At 46.1% G+C, this 27,998-nt stretch overlaps 1 protein-coding gene and 1 pseudogene across 2 annotated transcripts in view; one reads left to right on the top strand and one right to left on the bottom strand.

Moving 5' to 3' along the window:
- Window positions 1–27,798, top strand: part of ANO2 (anoctamin 2) — a 395,453-nt gene extending 367,655 nt beyond the window's left edge. Inside the window, exons 21-25 of one of the 2 annotated variants that reach the window (XM_054444248.1) lie at window positions 11,876–12,028; window positions 12,386–12,438; window positions 14,375–14,556; window positions 24,743–24,848; window positions 26,885–27,798. In XM_054444248.1, the coding sequence (XP_054300223.1) occupies window positions 11,876–12,028; window positions 12,386–12,438; window positions 14,375–14,556; window positions 24,743–24,848; window positions 26,885–27,154 (764 nt within the window). In that variant the 3' untranslated portion in view covers window positions 27,155–27,798. The remainder of the gene's footprint in view (window positions 1–11,875; window positions 12,029–12,385; window positions 12,439–14,374; window positions 14,557–24,742; window positions 24,849–26,884) is intronic. The other variant, XM_054444249.2, reaches the window with a different exon arrangement.
- LOC129010251 (dynein light chain roadblock-type 1-like) lies at window positions 6,587–6,880 on the bottom strand (annotated as a pseudogene).
- Window positions 27,799–27,998: the final 200 nt, after the last annotated feature.

Below are 27,998 nucleotides of genomic sequence, written 5' to 3'. Positions count from 1 at the left end.
CATATGGGCAAACAGACAGTTACAAGAAAGGACCTACTGTTCTAGAAAATAGTTCGCCTAGTGTTGCTTGCTGCAGAGGCTAGGTCTTTGCAGCTTCTGGTTGACCAGCAGGGAGGTGTTCTCGAAGATCGCCTGCTCTCCTCATTCTTTTGGCCTTGTCTTTGGGTTTTAGAAACCACCTACTGAGGCCAAGCAAACTCTGAACTGGATGCCGGAGGCTCTTCTCCCACTTACTGCCCCAGGCTTGTCTCGAGACTTCAGACAAGGCAGGGAAGGGCCCAGTCGAGAATCCATTTCAGGGGAAACATTTCTAAGCCTTTCTGCCTGCAGGCTTCATCCCCTTAACTGTTTTCTCAGTTCTCTGCCACGTTAATGGCCCCACCATCCTCCAGGCCCCTGGCTGAGAAATCCAACATCACTGCTCATTCTCTGTTCCGTCTCTATATGCCTCCCGTCCAGTGGGCTTGCTGTGTTGGCGATCTTTCCTCTAGAGCTGGGGTGTCCAATCTTCTGGCTTCCCTGGGCCACATTGGAAGAAGAAGAATTGTCTTGGGCCGCACATAAAATATAGCAACATTAATGATAGCTGATGAGCAAAAAAAAATCTCATTATGTTTTAAGAAAGTTTACAAATTTGTGTTGAGCCACATTCAAAGCTGTCCTGGGCCGTATGCAGCTCATGGGCCAGGGGTTGGACAAGCTTGCCATTGGGTATCTTAGGAATCTGCTCTGTCTGCTCTGCCTCCTCCCTGGTGCTTTTTCTTTCTTTCTTTCTTTTTTTTTAACTACATCCTCAACACAGCCACTTGCAGCCACCACCGTCTCGCCACTGCCTCATTTATTCCTTCCGAGGTGTAGTGTTGGTCATATCCCTCCGGTGTCCAAAACCATCAGGGTTCCCGTGCTCCTAGCGAGGCCCTCCCAGAGCATCCTTCTCCTTTATTTAATCCTAGGTCCTTCTCCATGTCCTGTGGTCCAGGAAAGTGAATCCTCCGCACCCTACAGCTCCCTCCTGCCCTGTCTGTCCTGAGTGCTCTTCCGGCCCTGGACTTGCCTGCGCCTTCTCATGCACGCATCCAAATCCAGCTCTCGTGTCACCTGCTCCTTACCACCTCCCCCTTCCCCCTGCCCCACAGGATTTCAGACAAGCTGTCTCCTAAAATAGAGATGCCTTTGGTAATTAATTTCCCAAGGGCCAATTCTTCAAATTGCAGGGCCTTGCCCAGCACCCCCCCTAGGGCATAGGCACTAAAAACATATTGGGTAAGCCTGTAAAGGGGGGTAACTGAATAAATGAGTGTATCATTTATGTCTTCAGCTTTCTCTTACCTAGGCTAACAGAATCTCACTTTCTAGTGATGCTGAGCTGTGGTCAATTCTCATTTATTTATGGGCTGATAATCCAGTGAGTGGATTATCAAGAGAGGTGGTTATCCTTATTTCTCTTTCTCCTCTTCCTCCTTCCCTGTCTCCCTCTCCTGCCACCCATTTTCTTCCTCTGCTTCCTCCCCTCCCCCATCCCAGGCCTATTAAGCATTCCTTTCTAGCGAGTAAGCCAGGGAAATAAGAGAAGGTATAATGTGAACCCACCCATGCAGTTCAAAGATAGTAGCAGCTCTGGGAACTAGCTTGGTGGGAGAGAAGACTGAAGTCCACAGCAGATGTCAGAACTTCGTTGGGGGCAATAGTTTCTGCCATCTCCATGGATAACTAAGATTTGGCGGTAGTCACCATATCATTACTTCTGATTTCTCTGCACCCTTGTCTTTGAAGTAAAAGCCCCTTCACATCTGCTGCCTCTTTTATCTTTACATGATCATTGTAGGCCGAGTGAGCGTCTCTCCTTCCCATGTTCCCAGGGTGTCAGGTGAGACTCGGGTGCAAATCCAGCTCTGCTTCTATCTCGCAGTGTGCCCTAGGGCATGACGTCGTATAATTTCCCTGGCTTCCCTTTTTTCCTGGAAATTATAGGGAATTAGACCAGAGAATGGGTTTTTCCCTGCAGTGATGCAACCCACTGGTCTGTGGTCAAAACCAATTGTGCAGTGTGTCACAAGTAATGCACTACTGCCAATGTTTTAGAAATACAAGGTAAAACAGAGTCAGTGCCACCCTCACTTTCTTAGATTTCTAGATGTTTTTTGAGGAAGGGACGTTTCAGCATACACAAATGGAAGTGCAGGTCATCATTTTTCATTGAGTGTCTTGACAGGAATAATAAGTTTCAGACCACGAGACCAGCTGACCTTCCGGGTGCCTTCCAGTGATGACATGGTAGTTCATACATCCTAGTTGAACAATGCACCTCAAAGCCAAGAGGCCCAGGGTAATGTGAGTTGCCTAAGGTCACCCAGATGACTCACTAGTGGAATCGAGGTTAGAGCCCCTTTCCAGACCATTCCGTGGGAGACTTTCTTCAAGACCTATAGGAACTTGGGCTTCTGTGGAAGGATGGAATGAAGTGAGGTTTCCTCCTTCCTTCCCAACTGGCTAGACCTCCCCAATTCCAGAAGGGCCCATGTCTTGGACTTTGAACAAAAATGAGAGCAATGAAACCAAAGCTGCCCACCGCCTCTGGTGTGCTTGACATGGTGATCCCCTGCCCAGCTCTCAGCTGTCAGCCTCTTTCCCTGAGATCCCCAGGACCACCCATGCAGACAGGAAGTGCGCTGAGCCCACTCTGGGCCTGTCAGTAGGAATGGTGGGGCAGGTCATCAACGGAGGGAGGCAGCAGGGGGAGATGTATTATATTTACATTTTTCTAAATTGAGCTGGAACCTGGGCTGGGGCCCAGCAGGCTTGGGGGAGGGGCCGCGAGGTGAAGGGAGGCTGGGATCAGCCTGAGGAGGCGTGTGGGGGTGGGGAGCCTCCTCAGGCCGGTGGATGTGGGGATGGGCTGGCTCCAGACAAAGGGAAACCTGAGAGGGAGGGATTAAGCTGGAGAAACCTGGGAGGGGAGCAGCCGGCTTTCGAGGGAATCTCCAATATCAAACCTTTTCCTGAAGGGCTTACTAAGAAGGACTTCAGGGATCGTCTCCCACTCCCCCATCTCGGAGGGGATGAAAGAAAACTGGCCCAAGAATTGGCCATGACATTAATCATCACTGTCCCCTACCCCAAAATGGGGCTTCAAAGCTCCATTGCCGCAGGCCACTCACAGCCCTGTCGTGGGGTTTTCCTCAGGGCCTGATGAGAGGAAATTCTTCATTTGCTTTAAGAGCTACAAGCTTAAGTTCTCTGGACACTTGCAGCCATTTGACTTTTCCTCCTGATCAGAAAGATGTAGGCCCAAGTTTAATACCGGAAGAGTTTAGTGACAAGTCCCAAAAGAATCTCTTGGTAAAGTTTTATCACGATTTCATTCAGATAAATAAATGATGTGATTGTCGGTTCTTCTCACCTGAAGACCAATGGCCCAGGGTCATGATACTCACTAAATTGTGATGGAAGCTTCTTGAGGGTGAGATTTGTGTCTTACTGATTGACAGCACTTCACCACAAGGCCTGGCGTACAGTAAGTGCTCTATGAATGTTTTCTTAAGAAGGAAGAATGAAAGAAGTGATCCTGTAGTGAGGACCTTCTAGGCCCGGTGGGTGTGGGGATGGGCTGTCAGTTGGACTCTGCAGACGTTACCTTTCATGAAAACTCTCCAGACATCCTTGTGGTATTGATTTAGTGGGGACAACCTACTCCACCCCTTGCAGTGCAAAGTCGCCTTATTTTGAAGTGCTAGTAATTAGGGAATGCTGTCATCCATAGAGCAGGTCTCCTATAGCAGCATAAATTGATGAACTTATACAATTATCTGGATAGTTCGGGAAAACTACCCCATATATTAGACAACTACTGCTATGATAATGCTTTATAGCAAATACTCCAAAGTCTCAGTGACTTAAAATGGAGACAGAGAATCAAAAACAATGAAAATGACGGGCTCTGGTACTGAGTTCCCTGCCTGACAATGATCAGGCGAAAGTGGCCACTTATTAAAGGAGCAGAATGGCCTGAGCTTCAGATGGAAGGATAACTTAGGTGACACCACATTCTTTTCAACTCTGATATTCTTTGGTCATGGATGGTAAAGACTGCAATGGGTAATTTCCAAATTTCCAACAGAGGCTGGATATAAGTGATCAGATTTTCTAGAATACCTGAGAAACCATCAGCACTGAGGCCCACATATTCTGTCACAAAGAACTCCAAGTGTATGTATGCTACAAGCCAATGGCCCAAAGAACCAGGAAATTCCTTTCCCTGGGCCATCCTGTTTACACACACTGAGTCATTCCACTGGATAATGAGGCTCCTGCCATCTTCTCCAAATGGCATTTAAACACAATTGAGGCAGCATCCAGGGGCTGGCTCCAGCATTTCTGGGAAGTAGGTTGAGTCCCAGGTCATTTCTCTCCTTTTGCTGCTGAGGCATACATTACTTGGTGTTATCTGTACTAGACTCCCTCCCCATGCATACTTAAGAAAAAAGGCAAAAGTGTATCTGGATACCACAGCCCTCAGTGTACCACAGAAGGCTTCTGGGTTGCAGAAGATGCCTAGTCAGTGCTTCAGGAGGGAGGGAAGGAATGCTTCCATTAAATTAAAAGGCCGTCTTTTAGTTTAAAACTGATGAAGAACTGTACTGCTGTCCCATTTCTCTTCTTGCTCTAACAACCAGGAAGCTCAGAGTAAACGTTACTGCTCAAACATAGCTGCTTTGTGGTTCCCTGAGTTTTCTTACTTGTTTTGTCCTATTTTCTGTGCTCCTTATTTCCTTTTTCTAAAATCCTATAAACCTAATTTTATTTTCATTTTGTTCACTTTTGCAAAAACCTTTTGGGAAGAGGTAGAGGAAAAAGAATAAAGCAAAGAAAGGTCCTCAGTAATGATTTGTTGCTTGGGAACTTCTTTCCAATCATGACTGGTTTCATTGCCCTTAGAACTCACGCACTACATTACCACAGTCCAAATGAGAGGAAGGAGGGATGGGAGGAAGGATGAATGAATAATTGTCCTTCACACTCCCATCTTGCAGGTGGATAATGTAAACAAGAGTGAGAAAGCCAGACCATTCATTTGTTCTTTCAGTAAATATTTACTGGAAGTTCACCAGTCTGTCCTCCAGGAAGTGAATCAGTAGATCTTGCCAGCTCAAGTCTCCCTAGCTTTGAAGTGGGACTGGAGACAAAGCAGGGACTGAGTCTCCTTTAAACAAAGAAATGAAGAAAACTCGGAGCCAAATGTGCCTTGCTGATCTGTCCCAGCATTGCATTGCTTTGCATGCAGTAAACTCTTAATACCTAAGCTGTGACTTCAAGCCTGTCCCTTCCTGTTATGACTTCCCAGGCTTTCTGAATCAGGCCTGATCCATTGTGTAAACCCCCAGGTGACTCCATGCAGACTGAAAGGGAATTCCACATATTGTCCTTATTTCCTAAGTAGTTTTTTTGTGAATTTGGATCAGTGAATTTGCAGGAACGACCTTAACTACCAACCATATAGCAAATCTTCTTATGCCTCTTCTACTTGTTCTTCACGTGGAGCCCAGTGATGAATGGTACAAAGCCCCCGTGGGTCTGCTGGTGAGAGTCAGTTACCTCTTCCCACTCTTACCACTCTACAGCACCGTTAATGCTGGCATTTTGTTCTCACCATGTGAGGCTGTCAAGGATTGTTTCCATGTCCATCTTCCCCACAGCATACTCTGAGCCCTTGGAAGGATGCCACAGTAATCTGCTCATCTTTGTATTTAGCAAAGCACATGGTCTCCAGTATATAGAATGTGCTCAGTAAATGCTTGCTGAATGAATGCATGAGTGAGTGGATGGTAAGTGATGGACATTGAGAACTCTCTCATGTTTCTGTCAAGGCTTCACCATTTTTCTAAGCAATGGAGGCCCATGCTGAGGATCTAAAATAGCTCGTGCCTTTTCTTCTCACTGTCTTTTCCTATTTATGTGTTCAGTCGACACTTGCAATTCTTTTTATGCCCGATGTTGTCAGCCCAAAGCATAGTTGGCTTCCCTTGCTCTTGGAAAAGGGGATCCCTGGGCACAGCCTTAAAATATGGGCCGATGAAATAAACAGTGATGACCTTCCCCTGCTGTGCTCTTACATAAGTATGTATTAATGGGCTGTTTCTAGCGGAATCTTTCACTTACTGCCTCCTGAGTGAGAGGACAAGCTCATACCAGTGTGTCCGTCCATGATTCCCTTGCACTGCTCATTAATGGCTCACAAGAAGGAGGATTCTTTTTTTTTAAAGCATTTCAGTTATTTTTAATTAAAGAAAAACAGCCTTCTCCAAGGGTGACAAAGTGAACTGAATGTCAGAAGGAAGCTGGGTGTGGGTTTCTCACAAGCTCTTGCTCCAAAACCTGGTAGTGAGGAGAAAGGGCCCTCCCGGAGCTCTGGGGAAGGTTGGCGGGGTAGGCAGAGCCGCCAGCCCACACATGGTCACTGGATTGGTTTGCTTGCTCTAAGGCAACTGCCACGTGCCAGTCTGTTGACATGATCGACATTAATATTCTTGCGGCGGGGTGACAGGGGGTGGTCATTAAATTAAAGAATGACATAGGGAGCCAAGAGAGTGACTTATTCATTTGGATTCTGAATCACAATCAGGAAATAGTCTTTATCTGGTGCAACCGTAATTTCATTTTTCTTGGAGCAAATTTGAAGGAAGGTGAGATCATTCTGGGGGTCATTTTCATGCACGGTGCTCCGTGCCTTCAGGATGAAGCTGTGCATGAGGTTGGCGCACTGTGTGGTGCTGAGGTTGACCATGGTGCTCTTGATGGGAATGCCATCTTTGTTCACCATGGTGATATTCTGCAGTCCCCTCTGGCTCTGAAGTCACTTCAGTGTCTCCTCCACCTCTGACATTTACAACCGATCTGGTAGTCCTGCTTTGCCAACACTCAAAAAGCAGAATTCTTAAGCCCCCAATATTCACCTTCTTTAAGCAGACTGTGTTGCTTTTATTAAACAATAGAAAGCATTTTTTTTTAAAGCTATAATCATTTTCATTAGAATTGGACTCTCCTAACCAACTGTTTTTACTACAACTTTCTTTAAAGTCTTCTGTGCAGGTTGCAGCAATGAGAATTGTGATGTAGAGGTGTTAATACTTCATGTCTACCTCTCTTTTCACAATCATCAAGTGCAGTGCTCTGAGGTCACACATTTTCATTTTTGGCCTTGTGTGTGTGTGTGTGTTTCACAACTGGTGAAAATAAGGTCAGATTTATGAAACAGATAATCTTTGAGCCTCTGCTATGTGATAGGCACCACAAAAAGATGGTGAGTGAGGACCTGGAAAAGAATCAAATAAGGCCCCTGGTCTCAAGGGGCTTTCCATCTAGGGAGCAGGTCAAATAAACAGAGAGGCACGTCAAGGCATTATGGGAGCGAGGATGAGAGATGCCTAAGGCACCCAGTTCCACCTGCAGTGCTGGTGGGAAATGGAGGTGGAGGGGAGTCTTCATACAGAAGGTGAAGTTTGAGTTGAGCCTGAGAGATGAATAGCATCCCACTCAGCAGACCAGAAGAGAAGGAAAATTACACACAGTAGTGGCGTGTACCAAGGCTCAGAAATGTAGAAGTCATGGTGAGTTTGGGGAAGTACAAATGGTTTTGGAATGGTTGGAAGGCAGGTGGAGTTGATCCCAACGTATTTGCTAAATATTTGCCCTTGGCACAGAACATGGGTGGGGAGGAAATGGGTCTGGATATGTTCACTGAAAAATTTTAAATAAATGAGTAAAAAATCAGAATTGTATTCCATCAAAATCTTCTCCACCAATCCTGGCAAGTCCATTCTATTTTATCTACTATACTGTTTGTGTTCTCTAAACAGATTGTCTTGAAACGTCCTTGCTGAATGTTGTCTTGGTTAATTTAACCCACTCCTCCTTGTTATTTTAACCTAAACTCAGGAAATCACTGATGCAGAAACGTCTCCAGCTTCAGGCAGTGTAGGGCTGATGGTTATTCTAGAAGATCCTTGGCTGCTGAAGGGTGAGAAGAGAAAACCAGTGGGGTTTGCATGGAGGGGTTTCCAGCCTTTGAGCTCAGCATTACTGGAGCATTTTACAGCAGGCTTTATAAAGATTTGGTTGAAAATCAACTCAAAGTTTCCTCCCTAATTGGCTTGGCCAGGTTTAATCTGTTATTGGTCAGGCCAAGCTGGCTTCTATTATGCAGCGCACGGAGGATTTCCGGTGTTGCTCTTATCCTAATGGAGGCTTGCTGCTTTTAGAAACAAATCTTGGTGTTGGCAAAAGCTGGTATCATTGTATCATCTGAAGTGAGCCCAGAAGGACTCCCATCTGATACAGCATTTTAGACCTTTGACTGAAAATAGTGAGTCTGGGATTTGGAATTTGCATGCTAGAGAGTTATGGTTTTATGTTTTATTCTCCCCCAAATAAAACAAAACTTCCTATTTGTTTCTGCCTTTTTGGGTTGAATCCTGGCAATGCTCAGGTTACCCAGTCTGAGCAGGCGACATCTGCAGCAATGGGATGTCTGCAGAGAGGGCCTATTCTTGGCCCAGGATACTGTGGAGTAACACCAGAGGAGGTGACAGGAGGATATTGTCACTTCAGGTCCAGCATTGCTGAGTCCAGTCTCTGGAGGCCATCCAGTGCTGAACATAGAGACTTCCATGGCGAGGGGAAGGAGGAGGGACATTTTGTTATGGGACTGGGGTAATTAACAGGAGCTATTAGAGAGCATCGAGCCAGCACTGGAAGATGTTTGTGTTGACAGAAGAGGGACACCAGAGAGTCCATGTCTGGAGAGTTTGTGAAGGTAAAGAAGCAAACCAGCAGGGAAGCCCTAGAAGAGAGCATTCATGTCTGCCTCTGGAGTTCATATGAAGAGAGAAGAAGTGGAGAGTCCCATTTTCCCTATAACCCTGGAAGGAAGTTAGATTTCAGAGTACCACTTGCACAAATGTGGTGAGGGCATGCTGTGTACATTTGCAATCCCTCAGAAGTAAACTGCCCTTCTCCCTCCCCATCAGTCTCCTTGCCAAACCCTTGCGGAGGCTCTGGGGAATTTGCACATTTCTGCTGGAGGAAGTCACTCATGATAAGAACATTTGCCCTGCTGAACTGAGCTCATTAGAATCAAGAAGACCAGCTTATAACTCCATAAATATACATCCATCCATACACTTAAACACAGACATGCATTTTACAGGTTTTAGAATGCTAGTCTAACATCTGTTTTCCTTTCCTTGTTAATTCCATTCATCCCCACACCCCCCTGGCCTTATCCCCATTCCTGACTCCAAAGTGAATTCCTCAGCAAAGCCTTATTTAAAAGATGAGAGAGATCCTGCGTTTTGAACTGGCTCGCAGAGCTTGTTTTTGGGGATTTCTCCACCACCCTCCAATCCTTGTTGGCCAGCCAGCTAGTCAGGTGATCACTCTAAGGTCCCAACCTTGACAAATCTGTATCTTCCGGCGCAGGTGTCTTGCTACCGACCAGCACCTGCCGGCCTCCTACGGCCTGCGGGAACCTACTGGGCACCAAGGACAATGGCAGTGGACAGGGTTGAATCAGCAAGAGCAGTGACCCACAACTGTGGGCTGAGCAAACTGCCAAATCAAAAGCAGTTGGGCTGGGGAAAGTTCCATGCCTCTTCCCTTTCCTGAAACTTCTGTTGTGGTTGCTCTTATCCCTCTGTAGAAAGGGAATTTTTTTCCCATTTGTGTCATGTTTTTTCATTTATTTGAATATTCTAGTCTCACGAAGCTTGTCTAAGACAATGCGAACCATAGCATCACAGCAAATCAGAGTTGGAGGCAATTTAAACCGGTCCCTTCAATTTATCAATGAGGTTGCTGATGCCCATTGAAACAAACAGGCTTGGCCAAAATCATACCTCCAGTTAGAAGCATATGCAGGTCTAGAAGTCGGGTCTCTCTCATTCAGTGCTTAAACCTTAAGTTTGTGTCTGTTTAACATGTAAGTATACAGTATACATTGCAGTCATCTGTACATGTTGATATTTATTCCAATAAGAATAAAATTACACATAATAGATACCATTTATTAAACAGTTATTATGTATCCGACATTGTACATATTGTACATTGTATGTACATTGTACATATTTTGTATGTAATATCATTTACCCTTCTGGGAACCCTATTGGGTGGGTATTACTATTATCTTCAATTTACAGTTGAAGTACCTGAAGCACAGAAAATTTTAATAATTTGCCCTTAGTACATAGGGGAGTCCTACTACATTGTAACTTTCCTGGACTCTGGGTTGTGTTTCCATCAGCAAATATGTATTGAACCCCTAGAAGGGACGGAGACCTTGCCTTCTCAGTGGGAAATAAAGATGTGTGAGCAAGTCAATCACAGAAGCACACAGTGATGGCTGCAACAGAAGCTTGAACACAGGGTGGTGGGGTCCAGAGGAGGAGGGATGGGGCTTCGCCAAGGAGGTGGCATTTGAGTGATCTCAGGGATGCCTAGAAGCTTGCCAGCCAGAGTGTATGCTTGTGCACAAATGAGTGGAAGGAACTAATGTGGCAGGGGACAATTAGGAGGGTGAGAAGGCAGGACCATGGTCATTGCTGGGGAGATGCTGGGAGATGAAGCTGGGGAGATGCTGGGAGATGAAGCTAGGGAGGCAGATTGGAGGCAGATTATAAAGCACCTGTATGCAGCGGTAGAGAATGTGGATTATATTCAGTGAACAGAGTGGAGCCAACAGGAATTTTTATAAGCAGGTAGATAACAGAATCAGATGAGAGGGGCTGTGTGCTGGATAGACTCTAGCATCCTGGGAGAATGGTGACAAGAAACCCTGTCAGGAGGCTGTTGCAATGGTCCAGGTAGGGCTGGACTCTTTCCAGCTGTCTCATGGGCATGGGCTGTGCCACCATGCTTTTGCTCACACTGCTTCCATAGCTTAGAAAGTCTCTTTGACTTAATCCTCAAGAAAACTGCATGCCCATCTTTCCAGACTGTGCTCAGGGACTCTGCATGGAGACCCCCTTCAGTCCCTGCCCTGAACGATGTATGTTCCCCTCTATTTGGGCCTTCTCTATCACTAGTACATTCTTTATTCTCTCTTGGCACACATAAAACCTTGTTGCACGTGTTTGCATACATTTAACTCTCCCCTTTCAAACCCAGCTTCTTGCAGGCAAGACCAGACCTTTGCCTTATTAAATACTTGGTACAGGGCCTGACATTTATAAATGCTCTCCATAAATGCATGATGGATAAATAAACTTTCTATAAACAAAGGCAGTGACTATAGACATGGAAAGAAGAGTCCAAATTTGGGAGGTGGTTTTTAAAGCTATATCAAGGGAAGGCAAACTGTGGCCCGTGGGCTAAATCTAGCCACTTTATATATTGCTTTTGTAAATAAAGTTTTATTGGAACTTAGCCAAGCCCACTTGTTGATGTGCTGTCTATAGCTGTTTTTACTGTATAATGGCAGAGTTGAGTCATTGTGACAAAACCATATGGCCTGCAAATCCAAAAATGTTTATTACGATCTGGTCTTTTACTAAAAAAGTTTACCAACCCCTGAGTTAGATCAGTAGGATTAGTGACTGGCGGTAAAGGGTGAAGGAAGGAATTAAGACTTTTTTTTTCCTCGTATCTCCCCACCATGCCTAATCCAGAGCTTTGCTCCCAAGTGATGGCATTGACTAACAGGCCTGCAGGTACTTAGAAAGAAATACCATGTATGTGACACAGGAGGAAAAGGGAGACTAAAAATTACCCCATATGGGAAAGATACCCAAGGAAGAAAGGACAAGGGGCTGTAGCTGCAAGCCAGAAGGGACCTGAGTCCTGCTTGCTCCTGCTGAAACCCTCATGCTGTTCTCTCTCGCAGTCATCCAGTTTGGTTTCGTCACCCTCTTCGTGGCCTCCTTTCCCCTGGCACCTGTGTTTGCCCTCCTCAACAATGTCATTGAAGTGAGGCTCGATGCAAAGAAGTTTGTTACAGAGCTGAGACGGCCGGATGCTGTAAGAACCAAAGATATTGGTATGTGCCCCACTTAGAGGTCCCACCAGGCCCATCCTTCTGCCATTCTGTCCCCTCTGGCCACAGTCACACCACACCAGGAATCAAGAGGGCTGGGAAAGCCCCTCTTCCCTTTGGGTCCCTCATCCTCATATCCTGAAGTGCAGGGACGCCTTCTGAGACCACATTATCCACCCCCACTTGTGATCTGAGCTTCCAGACAGGGGGGCTACCTAAGCCTTTCCAGACAAGCCCATTCTGGGGGGCCCAGCAAAGCTGCTCTGTAGTTCACCTGCAAAACATCACCTGGAGCTTCAGCGTTGTCATCACTGGGCCGAGGGTGGGAGTGAGCCAGATGCTCTCTTTTCTGTCTTGTAGGAATCTGGTTTGACATTCTCTCTGGAATTGGCAAGTTCTCTGTTATCAGCAACGTAAGTACTTACATTCGTGACACACTCGCTCTATGGGAAGGTCTTCCAGAGAAGCTGAGGTCTTCAAAGTGGGAAGCCAGCCCTTGCACCTCCCAGCCTTTTCCATTTGGAGCTTTATTGGTGACAGCGCTCTGGTTAACAGGTCACAAATGCCTTGTAACTCATCATGCTGTCGCTGAGGCTGTGTAGGTTTATTTTTAATTTCACAAAGAGAAAGAAAAGTAATTATCCATCAGGATGCATACCTTGGCCCTGACGGTCAAAATCAGATCTTTCCTCGGAGCCAAGAATAATGAGGAAAGAATTCCACGTATCTATTCATCTCTTTCCTTTCTTATTCTACTCCTGAGTTAAACAATACCTGGAGCATTGCCCAGGCTACAGTCCCTAATTACGGTTCCTCCAGGTTGTCAGTGCAAAATCTTAATTATCCCTATGGACTCTGGCACTGCGTAGGTTAAGATAGGACATAGAAGAAGGGTCCCACCTGTGGTGACCTCCTTAACTCCCTTGCCAGACGTGTCTACACTGCAGAGGAAATCCTGCTGGGCCCCAGCCAGCTCCTTTTCTGCTGTATTCTATATGGACAGTGGCCAGGAAGGGCCTCCTTTCCCACCTCCCAGGAACATATCAGCCAGCTCAGTGCACGCAAAGAAAGCCACAGCCCTTTTCCCTTGGGAGGCAAACAGTGATTTGACTCTGACCTGATTTCCTACCCAGATCACATAAAATGGCTGGAAGGTGTGAGGTGAGGCAGAGAAAATCAGCCCACTGCATTTTGAACGTTGTGATGTAGGAAGTGCGCATCTCGAGGCTTAGAAATAAGGTGCAATTTGGAAAACAGATCAGTCCGCTACTTTGAAGTTGTGTCTGCTAGAACAGAGGCCCTGAGTATTAATCACTGTCCTTCTACAGTACGAAATGACGTGCAGTCTTACCTCCCTGGCCTCGTTAAGACTTGTTTACTTGTCTGTCAAATGGGAGATAATAATAGTACCCACCAAGTAAGATCATTTGGGAAATTAAATGGCATGATGAAAGGACATAACAAGTGCCCAGTAAGTTGTAGCTATGATTATGATGTTATTCGTTCTCAAATATGGTTCTGGCCGTTCACATTCACATGCACATTTAGAGAACAATGTCTGAACTACATTTTGGCAAAGGGCTTTAATTGTTGGTGCAGGATGCAGTATAAACACCTGCCAAACAGATTTAAGAATTTCTTTGCAGAAAGTACCTCCGTGTTCAAATATGCAATCATTCATTTGCCATTTGGTTTGCTCCATGGACATTTATAGAGCACTTAGATGTGCCAGATGCTGTGTTGGGTGTGTGTGGCTCCATCCAGCAGGACCTGTTTCTTTCTCCGCTGTGTCTCCGTTTTCTTAAGTAAAATGGATACAAGAATAACTTCTATTACATGACATGCTAAAAAGTGTTGAGAGATAATGGTCAAATTAAGCAAACTGTGGAATCATATTCTTGGTATTTCTGGCTTTCTGGTACTACTCAGGGGCAGATTTACATGGGCATTCCATTTCCTTGCCCATTATACTTGTGTAGTACCCTCATCACTATAGGTAATTTTTTCAGGAAAGCGTGCACACCGTTTTGTCTTGCTCAACAGCAATGTTAGATATCTCAGAAGTGGTTTAATCCTTCCAGCACCAAATGGTCCAAACTGACTTAGCATCCTTTGCTGCAGTGGTTGACGTGTGCTCTTTTGACAGCCACTGTCTGGTGGACTTATTATACTTATACACATCAAAGATGGAAAAGGCATGTGACTCAGCTGCATGAGCTCAGGGACCTGAGCATGCTGCATGAGCTTCTGTGTCAGTCAGAGCAGCTCCTTCTGATGGAGAGCCTAAGAGTGGACAGTCCTTTTTAGCATCAATCCTGGCTACTCAGTGCTTATGGTTCTGTCCCTCAGGCTTTTGTCATTGCGATCACCTCCGACTTTATCCCCCGCCTGGTGTACCAGTACTCCTACAGTCACAATGGGACTCTGCACGGCTTTGTCAACCACACCCTCTCCTTTTTTAACGTCAGCCAGCTGAAGGAGGGGACGCAGCCAGAAAACTCACAGTTTGACCAGGAGGTTCAGTTCTGCAGGTAAAGTAATCTTCAGGAGGAGGGCAGCAGAGGACCAGATGCAATAGACCCAAATAATTATGGGGATGACCTAGAATTACAACCCTGCACAACATGACGATGTTTTGGACAACAACAGACCACATATATGGCGATTGTCCCATAAGATTATAATACCATATTTTTACCATACATCTTCTGTATTTAGATATATTTAGGTACACAAATACTTACCACTATATTACTGCCTACAGTATTCAGTACAGTAACATGCTGTACAAGTTTGTAGCCTGGGAGCAATAGACTATACCTTATAGCCTAGGTGTGATGTAGGCTATATAGCATCTAGATTTGTATAAGCATGTTCTGTGATATTTGCAAAGTCACCTAATGATGCATGTCTCAGAACATATCCCCATCGTTAAGCAACACACGACTGTACATCATTCTCCTTTCCCTCTGTCTCCTGCTCTCTCTGCAGTTGTTATAAATCAATTGTTATAAATCAGTTTTGATGACTCAAAAAATATTTATGGGCTGCCTTTTTCTAGACACTATGGAGCAGACAAAGAGCCTTGTCCTCACCATCAAGGGGGCTATGGTCTGGTTGAGAAGAAAATAAGCAGAACAGATAGGAAATAGCAGGTTATTTGGTGAGCTTATGGATAGACCATGAGCATTGTGGGTGCTCGGAGGAGAGGGAGATTACTTGAGGGACTAGAATGGAAAGGGTGGGCCTCCTGGAGGGGCTGCTAGGTGTTGCAAGAGAGAAAAGAAAAGCATTCTAGGTGAGGAGTCGTCATGGGCAAAGTCATGGGGTGGGGACAAATGCGGGCTGTTGGATAAAGACTTGGGGCTAGGCGATATGGTTAGCAAGGAGACACAGTAAAGGGATTAATAAAGGAAATACAGTAAATGTAGAAACTCCTACAACAGCATAAGCCAAAATGTTGTTGAATTTGAATAGATGGGATAAAGTACATAACGGGAAGTCCTGAAATCTGACGGGAATAAGAATGTGATGCAATGGGAAGACACTGGACTTTTTTAGTGTCAGGGAATGATAGGATAAAGGGAAGGTTTAGAGAAATTGATCTGGTCTCAGTGAGGACAATGGGCTAGAGTTGGTAGGACCCAGGGAGGGCAGCTGGGCTGCTGCATCATTTAGACATGAACTGTGCTGGGCATAAAGCAGGGTGGTGGGAGGAATTAAGAGAAGGGGAGAAGATGAGCTATTTCACATGAAATATTGCAGAGTTGGTGACAGTAGACATAGGAGAGTGACTGAGCTAGGATTATCTCCAAAGCTTGGACTGAAGTCAGAGGACTGGGAAGTGGTTACATTGATAGGGAGAGGGAATATGCTGAGAGAGTCTAATTTTATGCTACATATGATGAATTTGATTTCAATCATGTTACATTTAAAATGATGTTAAGAAATCCAAGGGGCCATTTTCACCCAACTCCTTGACACACTAAGCTGGACTTCTGGAGACGTCCAGCTTAGAGCCCTGATTGAAGGTCATCAGCACAGGGGTCACTGAAGCCGAGAAATGGAAAACTCTCCACTATTTACCCAAGAAGGGCAAATAAAGAGAATAAGAGCAGAGGGGAATAATTTATTCAACCCGTTTGTACCCTGGTTAAAAGATAGTCCCAATAAAGCACTTGATCAAAGATCCTACCTCATATATATAAATCAGAATAGTTAATTACACCAATAACAAAAACCTAAGAGAAGGTATTGTGGGACCAATATAGGGCTTTCTTAGACCATCCCCAATAATAGTTGATGTAAAAGCGGTGTTTTCAGTTATGCTGGCAGCAGTGATGACCCTGGGCATGTCTGCCATGCTTTCCCACCTGGGGCCCTGGTGCCCAAGGCCAGCCTTTTGTAAGACAGCCACTTAGGTACAGATTCGTGGTCTGAGACCATGAATGAGAGAACACCAATAGGTTTTCCCAACCTGGGTGGCTGAGTTAAACAACTGTACCAATCTATGGTTTAAATAGAAGGGTATTCTGGTTCCAGGAACAACAACTTCAGGGTTGCACTGTCATCAACCAAGAAAAGATAAAAAATGAGGAACCAGACCCAAGAATGGATGAATAAATTTACTCATAAGTGTCAATTTATATTAGCCTAGATGTTTCAGGATTTTTTGCATCTGGGCCTATAAAGAGTCTGACTCTCATACTAAAATCACATTGCAGGCAGATTTGCTGCCAGGCCATGCACTGCCTGGGGGCCCCTCTGCATGGCTGGCATGCTAGACTGTCTGTCCATGGTGCTGGACTTGGGTCTGCAGACCCCAACGACATAGTTCCACAGCGCAGAGGGTCTGGACCAGCTCGAGGCCTTTCCAGTAGCATCTAGGTCTTCTCAAAGCAGAGTCTAAAGCTCACATCTATCTAAGAGCGCAGGTCTCCACCTCCATGTCCAATGGGAGGCAGCACCAGTGTGACTTGTTGTGTGGGAAAGCCAGGCTCACATCATCTGTTTCTTTAGTTGCTCTAGAAGCACTTGTCCTCATAGAGCACAGGGGTCTCTGATCTTGCTCTTGACCATCGGATTTTCCACTAACACCTATGAATATGCTTTTCAGATATATCACTGGTTAAACAGGCTTAAATCAATAGGGATTTTAATGGTCCCTATGGGAATTTGAGGGTAGGTCTAATCTTAGGCAAGTTTTCATTCAATCCAGTCTGCCCAAATCCAGTCTCTGCCCACCTGCCAGCTCCACTGCAGTCAATGTTGACTGTGTTTTTAAGTTGCATATGATTGCCAGGAACTCTGGTGAGAAGTAAGGCAAATGGGTGCTACTCAGCCAAAACAACCAATGCCCAGGACACCAGGTATTGTGAGTATGTGTGGATCAGATTCTTGTATCTGCCTTCAGAGTCACTGGATTTTCCGGCCAGCTGTAAGGCTCTGATAGTCATCTCCCCATTATTCCCATGCAAGTAGATAAGATTATGGCTTGTTTGTGGCCCGTTTTAGAAAAAAATCTGACACTGAGTGGCAGAATATCAGTGGGCACATGCATAGAAAGTGCACTTTCATTCTATATTTCTTCCAAGAAAATTTATTTGCAGAAAATAAATCATCCCAAGTTCAAGCTGAAGTGACTTTGAAGCATCCGTCATTTTTCCTTCCTCTCTCTCAGTACCAGTGAGGATTACAGATTCATTAGGCAAATATTTTTGAGACCCTACTAAAGGCTTGGCATTGGTTGTATAACAGGGAGCAAGACATAGTGCCTCCCTCAAGAACTCTAGATGGAGCAGACAAGTAAGTAAACAAGGAATTAAAATTAAAATATAGCTTTAATGATGACAATAGGGCAACAGCAGAGAGCTAAGGGATCCCTGAGGAGGGAGGCCCTGCACCTAACCCAGACTTAAGTGTTTAGGGGATGTTTCAAGGGAGATGAAACCTGAAGAATGAACAGTACATGAATGGCCATGGAGAGGATCACATTGAAACTCCTCACTCATGTGGCCACGTCAGCCTGGCTGGTAAGTGGGGTGGGGAGGGTGGTGGGCCATGGGGCAGCAAGGGGTGTGTCAGGTGGTGACGGAGGTTCCGAGAGAACACTGTATTCCAGGGAGACAGGCTCAGGCGAGAGGTGTAAGCTATGAGAGAGGAGGCTGAAAGAAAAAACAAACTCCATATTAAGGAGAGGACGCTGGTCCTGTTGAGGTGCGTGGAGGCTCTCTTAGGGCCACAGGGTACCACTGCAGGGGTTTCAGAGGGCAGTGATGAGATCAAGCTTTTTATTGGTGTTATGTCTCTGCCTACAGTGTGAAGACTATTGGGTTATACTGAGGGTTACATTTAACATAAAGAGATGCCCTACTGTGAAATGTAGGTAGATGTTCAGAAAATAGGGTCAGCATGTGATCTAGACATAATATGTCAAATAGGTGTGCTCTGGGGGCTGCGTTTCCTAGATTGATAAGGGTTGTTGATGGAAATCTCTGCCTCATGTGAGTCTTATCCACTGCCTGCTGTGTGAACTTGTCTGGGTCACTCAATTCTCTGGAGATTTAGAAAGCAGAGGCATAACCTCTATGGATGTCTTTCTAAGTCAGGAATTGAGATTCTTGAGATAATTCCGTATACATATATATGTACATGGAAGAGAGAGAGAGAGAGAAGAAAGAGAGAGGGGAGGAGGAGGAGAAGGGACTATGATAGAGAAATATTTTGAGAAACAGAGATAACTCTTCAGCTAGTCCTAGAGCTGGTTAAAACTGCTTCTGTGGTGGGAAACGAGGTTTGCCATGATTTTCTGGCAAATAGCGTTGGGAACTTGTTGACCCTTCTTATTCTTAGCTTTCAGTGACCTCTGGAGATAAATGTGGTCAAATAAAACTGAGGTCTCCGGCTCCAACCCAGCCTCGCCAGGGATAGAGGTATCTTAAAAATAGCAATAAAAGTTAGGACAAGTCTCCAGCTGCCCGTTTGAGATGCGTTCCCAGCATTTTGGAGCGATGCTTGCCTCTGTGATTTGACTGCTCTGGCAGGGCTGCTCCGTAAACAGTCCCGTGACATCAATCTGCAGGCATGATTAGCAGCATTTGACAGGGTCGAAGGGCTGCCACGTCCTGGAGGACGGATGTGGGCTTGACTTCCCAGCTCAGCTGGAAGGGAGCAGAGATATCTTGTCTCAGAGCTCGAAGAACCTACCTGGGCATTGTTGACCCAGCGGGTCTGCTAGGAGGTGCTTGTTGAGCATCCAGCAGCAGCTTCTGTGGATGGCTTCTGCCAGGTTTTCCTGCAGGTCCTAAGGGCTTGCACACCCCGTATCCTGAGAAAAGTCTTTGAAGAGGCGTGCTCCCTTCCAACCCATGGCTGCCTCCCATCTGCTTCCCACCGAAGCCAGAGGCTGTTAGCTTTTCTGGGTGCCACCTTTCCTGATTCTTATCAACCACTGGATTGACATGCTACTCATTAGTTCCTAATTGCCTGTACTGTTTTCCTTTGTTAAGGGCCAATTCCAGAAGGCAGTTTTAAGTAGCTCAGATGGTACGAAAATATTGTATGTAGTTGTGTTCAGCATTAACATGACATTAATTTCCACTGGGGCTATTAAAATGTTTCTTACATGCCACTATTTGGAGTTGAGACATGCATTTACTAGCTGATTCATTACATAACAAAAGCTCATTAAAAAGCTGTTACTGATCGTTGACTTCAGCACCGTCCCTGCCCACAGTGATTTTGTGTTGTGATGAATTGTGGCAGATGTCACTGTCACTAGTCACCCTGCAAGTGAGGACAGGATGAGGACATCTGAGCCCTGAGTCTTTCTCCTCTCTGTACCTCAGTTTTTTCATCTGTAAAAATGGGGATTTTAGAATAAAAAATCTTCAAAGATTCTTTTCGTTTTTTTTTTTAAACTTCAGGTTTAATGACATGTCATTTATTAATCTAGTTCTACAAAAATTCTAAACATTACAGGTAACCACTCCACCTCTGTTTTGCCTCCACCCTAACCCCTGCCCAACCCCAGGCATCCTTCCAACAGTAATAGGGTGATACTTACGGGTGAATGTTTTCTAGGCATTTTTCTATGCATTAACTTAGTATTAACTTGTAGAACTTTTAAGGTATTGTTTCATGGGTTTGTTTTATAATGAAAGATATTTTGAGTTAATGGAAATCTTATTTAAGTCGTGTACAAACTCAATTCAATCAATGTGATTTTTCACAAAGTTAGAACAATCTAGATAAAATATTAACATAATTTTAAAGCTAAAACATAATGTTGATTTCTGTATCAGTTTCATTTATTATATGAGTCTCTTCAAATTAACACTATAATTTTGCTCAGGAAAGCTTAATATAAAAATCTACTTGAATCAACTATGTATTGCCATTAATTACATTCATCTTTTACCATTTTGAACTTTTTAATTATAAAAGTAATTAATTTCATAGACACATATTGTGTACGTATATAAGAAGAAAAAGGTCACTTCTCAGCCCCCACCCCAGCTGTTCTATCCCAGAAGAAACTGTTGTGTTCATTTTCTGCAAAAGCTCCGGAAATCATATTCACATAGATTGTCTTATTTAATTCTCACAGTGTCTTCCTTTAACATGCAAGGTATACACACAAGCAGACACACACGCACACACATCTATTATTCACTCCTGGCTGGGATTGAGACAGCTCCTCTATGCTCAGCGCTGGGATACACATTTTGGGAGTTCCACTCTGTAGATCAGGGACCTAGGTTTGGAAATGTGGAATGACTTCCTTGGTCTCTTACAGGTAGTAACTGGCATAGCCACTCCAGGTGCAGACTAGCTTTTTAGACAGGCTAGTTGTCTCATTATTGGAAATCTCTCCTTATTAGAAAACTCAGGGGAACTCTCAAAATTTATGTTAAGCCTCAAGGAAAATCAAGGAAAATGAAGGAGGACTGGAGGGGTGAGGGTGAGATCCAGGAACATCCCTAAAATAATATGCCGGGGATAAAACTCTGCTCCTCTTTGGGGGCCACGGCTGGCAGCTGCAGGAGGCTGACCAGATGTGGGGGCTCACCCAGTGCTGGGGAACTCAGTGGGACTTTGGGAGACCCGAGCTCCCCAAGCCATGGGAACAGGTCTGTTGTAGAGCTGTCTGGCGGCCTCCCCCCACCAGCCAGCACGTGCCCATTTCATGCTATTTACCTGGACAGAGGTCCTGAGAGAAGCCCTGTGCGGCTGTGCCCTTGGCTGACTCCTGATTTGCACTAAAACTTGCAGCATTTAGTGCTTGCATGTTCAAAAATCCTCCTGGAGAGCTAGGAGGAACTGGAAGCCGCTGTCTACATGCTCTGTCCTGTTTTAACAGAAAAGGTGTATTCCATAAGTAACCTCCAGTGAAAAGAGAAAGAATAGTTGCTATTTATTGGGTTCCTCTGATGGGCCAGATAGTGTGCGGAGCACTCGGTGCTGCCCCTCCGTCTTCAGAACCACTCTGTGATGGAAAGTTCAGGCCCATTTTATAGATGAGAAAGCTGGGCATCAGAAGGTTAGGTAACTTGCAAGAGGACAGAGAACTACAGTGCTGGACAGGGCTTTCAACCCCTCACCTGCTGCCTCCAAAGCACAAACTGTTGCCAGTGCTAAGCACTGGGTTTAGAAACAAAACACTCAGCATCACAGTGGTGGAAATAATTAGGTTGATTAGCCACTCTCTTTGATGAACACTTCTATTCTTACAGCTAATTATCTCTTTGTTTAATTAGTGTCTTCTAAGTTACTCAGTGAAACATTTGATAAGCCCGACTTCTTAGGGTAAAATTTAAAAACAGTTGTGAAATCTGAACTTACATTGGAATGTAAACAACAAGTCATTTACCTGATGGTAGGGGCTTAGGAGAATCAAGGTTTTTCAAACTATGAGTCATGGTTCATTAGTGAATTATGAAATCACTTTAGTGGGTCATGATCGGCATTTTAAAGAATAGGGTGGGTTGGCCAGCACGGGTGGATCAGGAGGTCAGGAGATTGAGACCATCCTGGCTAACACAGTGAAACCACCTCTCTACTAAAAATACAAAAAATTAGCCGGGTGTGGTGGCGGGCACCTGTAGTCCCAGCTGAGGGACTGATGCCGAGGCAGGAGAATGGCGTGAACCTGGGAGGCGGAGGTTGCAGTGAGCTGAGATCATGCTCCTGCACTCCAGCCTGGGCGACAGAGCGAGACTCCATCTCAAAAAAAAAAAAAAAAAAAAAAGAGCATAGGGTGGGTTAGGATCGGATAGAGTAGAATAGGAAAATACTAGTGCATTCTAGTGCATTGCACACAGTAAAGTATGTTTTGTGTAATTTTTATTGCAGTCTGTGTATGTGCATGAATGTAAAATGTATTTCTCACTGTAGGCCATAGTTTTTATAAAGTTAGCTTTGGAAAGAAATGTGAACAGATGAATATTAAATTGCTCACTGTTCTTTTCTGTGGCATGGCTTACCATCAGTTCCTAACAGAACCACACTTAGCCTATCTGCATCGAGCTATTTTCAAGTAGAGTTTTCTGAACAGATCTCTGTGTTAATCTTTCTGCAGATCCTCAATTAGATGGATATGCTTGTTAAACTTAAAACATGTTTTAGACACTGAGGGAGGACAAAGTGACATTTCCAAAAGCTGGGGTGAGTTAATAGCAGAGATGGAACCAGAATTAGATTATTTATGGATTCTTTTCAGACTGGAAAAAAGAGGGGTGAGCAGTGGCTCGCATACTGAGGTCAGTGAGCAGCTGTTCCTGCAGAGATGGAGCTAGAGAACAAGAGAAATGGACTTTCATTGTAGCAGTAGGGATTGGGCTGAACCTGGAGAAGGATTTCCCCATGGTAAGGAGTGTGCGTGTGTGCACACATGTGCATGTGTGTGTGTGTGTGTGTGTGGCACCCTCCTCTGGAAGTCTCTAGAAGAGTGAGATAAATTGCTGCTGCCATGGCGTCCTGTCTGGGGGCGACAGGAGGATAGGTGAGTTGAGGTTTTTCCCACCCCAAGATGTTCTTATTCATTTAGCCACGCTCTCCCTCTCTCCCATCAGCAAGGATAATCTGAAGCTGGCCATGTTTCTGTCCTCAGCTGAGGATGGTTATGATGAATCCCGTGGTGCTCTGCTGGGCTGCAGTTAGCTTTGCTTTTCATCCGGATGTCAAACCAAGCTTGCGGCAGCTGTGATCAGCTGTTGGGAGAGAGGGAGTCGGGCAGGGAGAGGGTAGCTCCTGGCCTCCTGCCAAACCCTAGTTGAGTCCCCAGTGTCCACCTCTCAGTTGTGTCTTTCTGTTGCTGACTCTATCACTGCGCCCTTTTCTATCTTTCTGTGTGCGTCTCTTTTCCTCTTTTTCTCTTCTCTTCTCTCATCTCTCTTTGGACAATGGAAAACAAACTGGCTTTTGCATGGGCCTTTTAGAGAAGCTAATTCATTTATGGCAGGAGAAGGGACCAAAGAGCACTTACTTGTGAATGTCCCCTAAACTGCGGCCGTTGGTAAGATGCCCTGTGATAATGGGAAGAAAGCCCAGATTTAGCCAGACTCGCATTCCTACCTGACTCCACCTTTACTGGTCATGAGACTCTGGCCACACACTTCAACTTCTCCAAACCTCAGTTTCCTCCTATGTTATGCTGGGGTAACAATGCCTGCCTGAGGATGTTGTCATGAAGATGAAATGTGAAACCTTCCAGAAAAACCCTTTGCTCAGGGATTGACCAGGGCAGAGTCCCTACCTGCCTTCCTTGGCAGCCACTATGACTGCTTGGTGGCCTGATGCCACCCACCTCTTTCTCTGGCTCAGGACGAGCAAAGATTTGTTGAATTCCATGGAGAAAACTGTTCCAGGAAGGGTCATAGTTCTGGTACCAGCCCCTTGTCATTTTTCCAGGCTTAGAAAAATGAGAGTCTGAGAAAATGAGCTAGTTTTCACATGAATCATTCTGGAATGGGGGTGAAAAGGCAAGGGTGAGGGAAAACCCAAGGCTTCTCTATGGGTCTGAGAAAGAGGCATGAGCTCACGTCAGGCATTAACGTTTTGTAGTTTAAACCATGCGGACAGATCAGGAAGATGATTAGCAAAATAGAATACTGATCAACTGTGATGGTTGATGACCCTCCCATCCCGAATTCACTCAGCCTCCAGCTTGGTCTGGATCAGCCTTCTTTTTGGTTCAAGAAGGCAGCCATGAAGGAAGGCCAGCCCCTCTAGTGGCCATAGTCCTGAAGCATCTGGAAGGAGAAGAAGCCCAAGACTGCCTGCTGGTGTCTGCATCTTCCCCGACCCCCCTGGCTGCAGAGCACCATGCAGGGTGTCTGGGTCTCCCCTACTCACACAGAGACCACAGGCTAGTGGAAGGCCCAGGTGGACCCACTGGCCTGGACTACCCTCAGACGCCCTGGGCTCCTTTGGGAGTTGATGCCTGACACCAAAGTAAGCTTTGGGAGCTATTGGAGAGGGTAGTAGAAACATCTTTTTAGGACATTTCTAGGCTGACATTGGCTTTTTTGGACTTTAGTCCTTTTTGGAAATTTGTTGGTTAGGCCATAGATTCCCCCCACTTCCCCCTATTTCCCAAGTCAACGCCAAGGGCATGCATGCCTGATGCTCCAGCCAGCCCTTGAGGTTTCACCCAGAGAATGACCACCCTGTTCTCCATCCTCTCCCGATCTTAACACCACATTTCTCTTTGGGCAGGTTTAAGGATTACCGAGAGCCGCCATGGGCCCCGAACCCTTATGAGTTTTCGAAACAGTACTGGTTTATTCTGTCCGCCCGTCTGGCTTTTGTCATAATCTTCCAGGTGAGTTGCTGGGATAGGGAATAGCCCATTCGAATCTGGGCTGCAGGAGTAAGGACACTGCACTCATTGCTTGCACCTACCTCCAGGTTCCCGTGGTACTCTGTGACATAAGAAAGCTTCATGTGTGGCAGGCAGAAGTGAGGGCTTCTTTCCTGGGTGAAGCAGGAGGACTCTTGAGAGGGCTTTCTTTAACGGGTGGACTTTGCAGACAGAATAAAACACAGTGTAAGGTTACAAGACAGATGTGGACTAAGTTGCAGGGTAGAGACAGATTCCTGCTTAAACCTAAGGCAAAGAAAGGAAAAGCGCCATTGAAACCAGAGTCCCAGCCTGGGGCAGACAAACAGCCCCATCTCATCTCTGCAGCCATGAAAGAGCTCAGGTTTGGAACCTTTCTTCTTGCATTCTGGGCTCCCTCCTTTGTTAGTGTTGTTTTAGCCACAGAGACATCTGGTGAGAAGGGCCCCCAGAGCCATCGAGCCATCCCTGAATGAATAGCAAACTCGAGCCCAGTGATTCCTATCTGGGACAATAGCCACAGCTCCAATTGCATCGCTGAGATTCTCTGAGCTTGAGGGCCCCCAATTCCCACTCTGGGTGCCCCCGGTCTTCAAGCAGGGCTGGAGAACGAGCCCAGATCCTTTTCTCTTTGGCTCCCTCAGGCTTTTGTATTCCCTGAAGGCAGATCTCTGGGGGGCTCTAAAGTATCCTGCCCTCAGACCCCAGCCCAGAAAGTGGAGAAGCCCATCGGCTAGTCTTTCACCTAAAGAAGACAGCCATTCTTCCTCTGGAGAGATGGAGGCGATATGTTTGAATGATCGCTCAGACATCCCCTGCTGCCCCACCCCCAGGAGCCTCCTCACTTTCCCGTATGTCACATGTCACATTTCATTCACGCTGGAAGGAGTGGATTCAGAGGAAGAATGTGTGACTTGGTGAAGCAGCTCGCAAGCACCCAAAATGCCCAGGAGCCTCTGGAAGCAGCAGTTGGTCCCCAGCGACTTCCCCTGAACCCCTAGGAACATGTAGGGTTCAAGGGCTCAGTCCCAGTCTCAGAGGGGAAAAGGCATGTAAGCGTGCAACTGGCCGCCAGAGAAGAGTAGCACAATGGGAGGAGTGTGTTGGGTAAAGCTGGGTGAAGCATGGCTTGGGGAAATGGATGGGAATCAGATGCATTCATTGAGCCATGCCAGGCATTGTTGTCCTGTATTCATTCACTGAGACAGTAAGTGCTCCGGGGAAAAGGTAGTCCTAGCCTACTGTGTGCACCAGCAAAGGGATGTGGCTTAGCAGCCAGAAGGAAGACCACTGCAAGTGTGCGTCAAAGCCTAGACCCAATCGAGGCAAGCTGGACACAGGGGTTCCCAGACAGGCAGGGTTAGCCGAAGTGGCTGCAGTGACTGAGAGTGGTATAAGGTGAATGTCAGCAGTGGGTGGGGTCAGCGAAGGCCTGAAGTCAATGCAAAAACCTCAAGTCCATCTCTAGTGTAGAGGATAGAGAGAGCCAGATGGAGGGAGGACAGGAGCAAGTGGCACAGTGACAGCCCAGGAGAAGCCACTGGGCTTTGTGGCCACTTGCTAGAAAGCCACTTTCCATTTTCTAATGGAAAATGGGCCTGGAGGCTTAGAGGCCAAGAAGCAAGAACTCCTCCAGGGAGGGCCTGGAGGCTTAGAGGCCAAGAAGCAAGAACTGGACACATGGGAACACTCTGACGATGGTGTAGGGGCACAAGTCCTGGGGAAGGGAAGAAACAGTAGCTACTACTGACGGAGTCCTGCTCTGTGCCAGGCACTGCCACAGGTGCTCCACATGTATTAACCCATTTCATCCTGACAACCAACCACTCCAGGGTAGGCAGTGTTTCCGCTCCATTTTATGGGTGAGGACACCGAGGTAGAGTTAGGCTCACTGGTTGTGATCACTGGGCTGGTAGGTTGCAAAGCCAGGATTGACACGGAGGCATTCTGCTCCAGGGCCACCACCTCCCCAGGCCAGGCCTCTCCAACTCAGCCCCTCTCTCCTTGGCTTTTTGCAGAACCTCGTGATGTTTTTGAGCGTCCTTGTGGACTGGATGATTCCAGATATCCCCACGGACATCAGCGACCAGATCAAGAAAGAGAAGAGCTTATTAGTGGACTTCTTCCTGAAAGAGGAGCACGAGAAGCTCAAGCTGATGGATGAGCCGGCCCTGAGGAGCCCAGGAGGTAGGGATCGAAGCAGGAGCCGGGCAGCCAGCTCAGCACCTTCAGGCCAAAGCCAGCCAGGCAGCATGATGTCGTCAGCCTCTCAGCACACCAACGTGTGAGCAGTTCAGCCTGCAGCCGAGGAGGGCATGGCAGCAGAGACAACGCACGTGCACGTAAGCATGTTCCTACACCCACATGGTGTGCTGTCTGTCTGCAGGGGCCTGGCTTGATGCGGTCTTGAAGAGGGAGTAGTGTGTAAAAAGAAAGCCTGAGAGAATGAGTGTAGGAAGGAAGAGAAATGATGCTACATCTCAGGAACTTCAAGCTTAAGTTTCTTTTAGGTCCCCTTTTAAGCTGCATCCTTTTGAGGGATTGGAACCCCACTGGGGTCTCTCCACCCCAGAGTTCTCAGGCACCGTGAGCATTCCCATGTGCCCTGGGGCACCCTCTTGCACTTCACCATCATTTCTGACTTTGGCCAGCTGTAAGAGAAATGCAGTCAGGAGCACAGCATCCCCTACCTACTATCACTACAAGAAAACTGAGTCACTTGCAGTGGAGCTGCCACAGTCTCAGCAGATGCAAATTAAGTTACAGGGCTGAATGGTGCAGCTGCTGGACCTGATAGTAAGGTGCAAAGGACCAAACCTGGGCTTGTCTCTACTTCACGTCACAAAAACGTTTGGAGCTAAATGCAGATAACCATCATTTTATGAAAGTTCAGATTTAAAATAATAAAATAAATGGACACATTCTTTATAAAGATGCATCTGTTGTCTTTTGGTGCCTTGTCTCTCTCTCCCTTTCCTTCCTTCCTCCCTTCCTTCCTTCCTCCCTCCCTCCCTCCCTTCCTTTCCTTTGGATATTTATTGAGCTTCTACTATGTGCCAGGCATTGTTCTCAGACTGGAGATAGAGCAGAAGATAAAGGAGACAAAATCCCTGCCTCATGAAGCTTACATCC

Source organism: Pongo pygmaeus, chromosome 10 (genome assembly GCF_028885625.2).
Source record: "Pongo pygmaeus isolate AG05252 chromosome 10, NHGRI_mPonPyg2-v2.0_pri, whole genome shotgun sequence".
Taxonomy (NCBI): domain Eukaryota; kingdom Metazoa; phylum Chordata; class Mammalia; order Primates; family Hominidae; genus Pongo; species Pongo pygmaeus.
The sequence above is the reverse complement of the archived record's forward strand: the minus strand, read 5'-3'. Positions and strand labels throughout refer to the sequence as shown.